General features: G+C 44.5%; 1 protein-coding gene across 1 annotated transcript in view; it reads right to left on the minus strand.

The window, feature by feature from the left end:
* LOC111647415 (glucose-6-phosphate isomerase-like) overlaps positions 1-6,577 on the minus strand; it is a 12,836-nt gene that overhangs the window by 4,063 nt on the left and 2,196 nt on the right. The window contains exons 2-11 of the mRNA XM_087171377.1: positions 6,217-6,307; positions 5,194-5,262; positions 4,250-4,369; positions 4,023-4,106; positions 3,100-3,246; positions 2,894-2,965; positions 2,746-2,790; positions 1,538-1,591; positions 1,272-1,332; positions 129-207 (exon numbers count right to left, since the gene is read on the minus strand). Coding sequence (XP_087027503.1) covers positions 129-207; positions 1,272-1,332; positions 1,538-1,591; positions 2,746-2,790; positions 2,894-2,965; positions 3,100-3,246; positions 4,023-4,106; positions 4,250-4,369; positions 5,194-5,262; positions 6,217-6,307 — 822 coding nt within the window. The remainder of the gene's footprint in view (positions 1-128; positions 208-1,271; positions 1,333-1,537; positions 1,592-2,745; positions 2,791-2,893; positions 2,966-3,099; positions 3,247-4,022; positions 4,107-4,249; positions 4,370-5,193; positions 5,263-6,216; positions 6,308-6,577) is intronic.

The following is a 6,577-nucleotide window of genomic DNA, read 5'->3' on the forward strand; positions in this document are numbered from 1 at the left end:
GGGGGCACGTTAAACACACACACACTGAGAAATATGGCCAACACATTTTTATCAGGTTAATAATCTCAAATAAACACTGAACGATCCGTCAGCTGAGCGTTATATTGTGACTGATGAAGGAAGTTCACCGAGAACAGGAAGCAGAAGAAGAAACATTCTTTACCATCCAGTGAGCTCCCGCCAGCAGCTGCTCGAAGTTCTCAAAGCCTGAAACACAGACGAGGTCAGAGGTCAGATAAAGATAAAGATAAAAACTAAATAGAAAGAAAAATCTAAGAGAAAGAACTAAAACTGAATGTTAACGATCAAAGACTCAAATGAGGGTCTCAAAGCCTGACCCTGTGACCTGTCTCTTATACACATCTCCCATAATGCTTTGAGGGATGTAAACAGGAAGTAGGATGTTGCCGTGATGCAACATTCACATGATTCAACATTAATCACATGATCACTTTAAACAGACGAGACGTGACTTCAGCAGAAATCCTGATAAGACAGCTGATAAACAATAATCAATACATCAGAGATCAATACGCGGCCCTGGTCTGAGCAGAGGTGATGAGCGGTCACAGCAGACGTACCTACGTGCAGAGCGATGGACAGACCGATGGCTGACCACAGTGAGTAACGACCTCCAACCCACTGAAACATGACATCACACAGTCACTCCACCAATCAGAGGCAACGACAGCTGTCTCTTATACACATCTCCCATAATGCTTTGAGGGATGTAAACAGGAAGTAGGATGTTGCCGTGATGCAACATTCACATGATTCAACATTAATCACATGATCACTTTAAACAGACGAGACGTGACTTCAGCAGAAATCCTGATAAGACAGCTGATAAACAATAATCAATACATCAGAGATCAATACGCGGCCCTGGTCTGAGCAGAGGTGATGAGCGGTCACAGCAGACGTACCTACGTGCAGAGCGATGGACAGACCGATGGCTGACCACAGTGAGTAACGACCTCCAACCCACTGAAACATGACATCACACAGTCACTCCACCAATCAGAGGCAACGACAGCTGTCTCTTATACACATCTCCCATAATGCTTTGAGGGATGTAAACAGGAAGTAGGATGTTGCCGTGATGCAACATTCACATGATTCAACATTAATCACATGATCACTTTAAACAGACGAGACGTGACTTCAGCAGAAATCCTGATAAGACAGCTGATAAACAATAATCAATACATCAGAGATCAATACGCGGCCCTGGTCTGAGCAGAGGTGATGAGCGGTCACAGCAGACGTACCTACGTGCAGAGCGATGGACAGACCGATGGCTGACCACAGTGAGTAACGACCTCCAACCCACTGAAACATGACATCACACAGTCACTCCACCAATCAGAGGCAACGACAGTTATCCAGGTTAAAAGCTGCGTTCACAAGCTGCGTTCAGGTTAGTGTTAGATTATGTTTCAGAGGCAGGAGGGTGAAGTTCAGCTTCACCAACCTGTCTCTCTCACACACACACACACACACACACACACACACACACACACACACACACACTTACATCCCAGAACTCGAACATGTTCGCTGTGTCGATGCCAAAATCCTTGACTTTAGCCTGAAGAGGAAGAGGAGACGTTACTCATCAAACACACACAGGTCATTTCACCCTAACCAGGTAACAAACACCTGATCACAGACTTAAAGGTGCTATATGTAAGGTTTTAGCTAATGTTAGCATTAGCTGCTGTTCACCAGAAGAAACGTGAGTTCAGCATCAAACTTCTTTCATATAAACGTCAGTGAAAACTCTTCTGCTTCCATTTCTGTCACAGACTGACTCACTATCAGCTGCTACTGAACAGGGCGGGGCTAGCTGGTTAGCATGCTAACTTATTTCTTCACATTCTGCTGATAATTTTAATTCATTTCAGAAGGTTTTAAACTAAAATCTTTACATTTAGCACCTTTAACATGTTTGAGATGAAGATACTGTGAACATGACGCTGCGTGTCGAACTAGAGAGGATGTTTCGTCTATATCGTATAATTAATGCTGTCAGTCAAATTATCTTTCATTTTTTCATAGTTTTGTGTCTTTTGTCAAATGAATCAAACTCAGACACGAGAAGCAGGTGGAGAGAGTCTGTAACAGCTGGACAGATGTGAACTAACAGTTGCACTTAACTGATGGTGAAACAGCCTCATATTATCATGTGTGTTATTAACATGACATCAATATTTCATCTTTTAAATAAAGATCATTGTTAATATAGAGACAGGAGCCTAGTTTAAAGTCTGAGCTAAATCCACCTGCTTAACTTCATTTGCATATATTTGCATATGTAAATGAGAAGCTTATAACAGAAGAACTGTAGAGCCAAAATGCATGAGACCTCCTCTGAAACGTGACACAGACATTTCATAACAATAACTAGGATATACTTTATACAAGAACAATCATCATGTCTCTTCTACATGTGGTCAGCCACTCGAGTGTCGAGCTTCAGGATCTAATATGACGGGAGCTGTGGACTGAAAGGAAAACTGGAGAATGTGCTTGAACTGTTGTGAACAGGAACTCAGACAGATGTTTCTGTACAAACAGCTGCAGAGACAGAGAGAGGAAAATGAAGACGTTCAGCACGAGAGTCAGAGACACCGTGTCCTCCTGTCTCTGTGGAGCTGGAAGTTTCCTCCCTGTCGTCCAGCTGAAGCTCAGTCACGTTACTGAGCAGCAGCTTTAACGCGTCGGAGACGGACAGGAACTTACTGCGTTGGTGGACAGAGCCACGAAATGTTTGGCGACAGCAGATTTCTGTGGACGACAGGAAGAGACAACATGAGGACGATGGACGAGACATTTGTCTCAGAGATAGCCGACCTCTGACCTCTGACCTGCAGAGACAAAACACACTCACGTCATTGGCCGTCTTCAGGAGCCAGTCTCTGGCAGACTCTGCGTTGGTGATGGTCTCCTGAGTGGTGAAGGTCTGCAAGAGGTCAAACAACACAGAGTGAGTCCAGAGGATAAACTGACACTGACACACACACACACACACACACACACACACACACACACACACACACACACACACACACACACACACAGAGGGGGTGTGGTCACCTTGGAGGCGATGATGAAGAGCGTGGTCTCTGCGTTGAGCTGGGCGAGCGTCTTGGCCATGTGAGTCCCGTCGATGTTGGAGACGAACCAAACGTTTGGTCCACCAGCTGAGTACGGCTTCAGAGCCTCTGTCACCATCAGAGGGCCCTGAACGCACCACACACACACACACACACACACCAGTTACCACATCTGCCCCTCCCTCATGATGAAAACAGTGAAGAACTGTGTTTTCTCTCTGTGACATGACCCTGTACACACACCTGTACACACACCTGTACACACACCTGTACACACACCTGTACTGCTCTCAGTGAGACCACTTGACTAATTAAAGATGAATTATCTGACCTGGTGTCTCTGCACTGACCCGCCTGACAGTGAAACATGAACTCTGTTTTATCTGCTGCACCTTGAACCCGTTGCATCACAGCTGCTCACGAGCACAGGTGAGCCTCTGCTGCAGGTTCATCAGACTCTAACGACTCATTAACAGATTCATTAGGAAAATTATCAGCAGATTGATCAGTTTGTTTCTTGCTGCTCGGCCTTTAGTCTCTGATCTTTCCAGGTGATTTTAGATTCAGTGGCTGAAACAAATGGAAACGTTCAAACATCAGAGAATTTAAACCAGTTTCTGCTGATTGTTGTGAACAGTCAGAAATATATTTTTATTTTTGCTCATTAACCACAAGACTGATGTTCCAACTCACTTCCTTTACATCAGAGTTCAAACGTCTCTGTTGCATCTTATTAAATGTTCTCGTCTCCCTCTGGATCATTCTTCTTCTCTTGTTTTATTTCACACTTTTTAAATCTACTCGTCTTTTTATATTGTGTGTGTTTCTTGAAGTAAACAGGATCAGAAGTGTGTGTGTGTGTGTGTGTGTGTGTGTGTGTGTGTGTGTGTGTTGGACCCTCACCAGGTCAGAGCCCCCGATGCCGATGTTCACCACGTCAGTGATGCTTTTCCCACTGAAGCCTTTCCAGTCACCACTGCGAACTTTCTGTAAACACACACACACACACACAGCTTTATTCCACTGTGGTGACAACTGCATAATCACACACTCTTTCACTCACACTCACACACACACACACACACACACACACACACACACACACACACACACACACACACACTACATACGTGACAGAAGGCCTTCATCTTGTCCAGCACCCGGTTCACCTCCGGCATCACGTCTTTACCGTCCACGTTGATCGGCGTGTTGGAGCGATTACGCAGAGCAATATGGAGCACAGCACGACCCTGCATACACACACACACGCACACACACACGCACACACACACACGGACACATATAAGACACACTTATGGACCTGTGTCACACACTCCTGAGGGAATAATCAGCAGCACTTTTATTATTTAAAGGAAAAGAATAAATAAAAAAAGACAATGAAATCATCTTCAGCTGCAGATACAAACACACAAACATCTGAATAAATACAGAGAATAAAAACTGATCACATCAACATTTTTAACATTTCAACTTTTGTTTTTGTTTTAAATCAAATAATTCATGTAATCACTAATTAATCCTTCATTTAATCTGCTCCTTCTGTTTGTCTTCACTGATCAATACATGTCTGCACAAACTGCACCGTCACTGCTGTTACACAACACACACACACACACACACACACACACACACACACACACAGGTCCAGTCACCATGATTTGACAGTGAGGCTGGAAACAGGAAGTCAGCTGTGATTGTACTGGATCTGAACTGTGTTCACTGACCTGGTTTAAAAGAACCGCACTTATACAGAGCACATTCACTGACTGACTGACTGACACACACACACACACACACACACACACACACACACACACACACACACACACATTTTGCCCGAGGAGCCGGGAATCAAACCAGCGACGTCCTGATTAGTGGACGATGACGAGTGGAAACAGAGAGTTTGAGAAGCGCAGGTTTAGTTAAAGCTTCTAGGGACAGAGCTGAGTCAGCGCTCTGTCCGACTGACCCTGCAGAATCACCCTGGTACCGGTCCACAGCCCAGAGGTTTGGCCTCTGCAGGGAGGGACAGGGGGAAATGTGGGAGCGTTACCTCGGTGAAGTTGATCTTCTCTCCGGAGAACATCTTGTCCCGGGCGTCCTCCACCCCCCGGGACTTGGCCTGTGAACATCAGACGACATTAGTCTGATTATTACAGCAACAGAGAGAGTGACACAACTTCTTTCTTCAGTCCTTCCTTTGTGCTGTGAGGAGGAAGTGGAGGTCGCTGAGTGTATTACCACATTCCCACACGCTAACACAACGCTGCAGGACAAAGCCCACACAGGCTGGAGATATGTCTTTCTCTTTCAAAATAAAGTGCTGCAACCTTCCTGCTTCACTAGATTCTTGAGCAACAGAGTTCAGATCAGGGCATCAGGAAATAACTGATTCTGCTATCAGCAGACAAATAAAAGACTTTTATCTACTTTACTTTTTAAACTTGTGAAATGAAGAACATGTGAGCGGCAGGAGGGGAAGTTCAGCAGGACGCCATGTTCACTGACCACTATGAGCCCACAGTCTCACAACAAAACAGCTGTAAGGAAAAAGCAGCTTTGAACCAATCACATTAATCAATAATTATTCCACTCTGCTTTTGTGAACATGTAAGCTTCTGCTAACACATTCAGACTAATCTGTAGCTGCTAACGTGTTAGCTGCTAACATGTTCACAGGTCTGAGTAATCAGACTGGATAAGAATATGATACAATTATTTTATTCTTTGTCTTAAATTTAGGACCATCATGCATCATTCTCAGAGTTTTTGACCAGTTAAAGACACCTGATAATACAGCCCAGACCTCACCTGTAACCCCACCCACACCTGCAGTAAAACAGCAGCATGTTGTGCAGCTGTCACAGCTGATTAACATCTGGCAGGATGACAATCATCAGTTCATGTGGAGAGACTTAAGAGAAGCTCAGGCTGCGTTAGTATGAGCTGAGGGGCTTAAGGTTGATTAGAGGAGACAGTCACTGTACAGGCTGTGTGTGTGTGTGTGTGTGTGTGTGTGTGTGTGTGTGTGTGTTGTTTCAAAATAAAAGACTGTCCAGGGAGCGGGGTATTTTACCATGGTGAACAGCATGGCCATGACGTCCTGGTTGATGAGGTTCTTGGAGTAGTCCAGCAGGATTTCTCCATCGTCTGTGTCCAGAGTGGTGCTGTCCAACAGTCAGAGACATTTAGCACATGAAGACAAAACAATGTCAACTAAACCAATAATCGATCGACAGGAGATCCAGCTTCTCAATGTTTAATCATTTCTAAGAGTTTTGGGCAAAACGAGACTTTAGATTAGAGGACGTCAGCTGTGGGAAACTGTCATGGCCGCTCTTCACTGTTTCCTGACACTTAAACTCAACAGTTAATTAATAAAACAAACTTACAGATGAATTAATGAAAATGATCTCCCACTTCAGGTGGAACTGCTT

This window comes from Seriola lalandi, unplaced genomic scaffold (genome assembly GCF_002814215.2).
Source record: "Seriola lalandi dorsalis isolate HSWRI2012SDOR001 ecotype SW California unplaced genomic scaffold, Sedor1 jcf7180002054991, whole genome shotgun sequence".
In the NCBI taxonomy this organism is placed as follows: domain Eukaryota; kingdom Metazoa; phylum Chordata; class Actinopteri; order Carangiformes; family Carangidae; genus Seriola; species Seriola lalandi.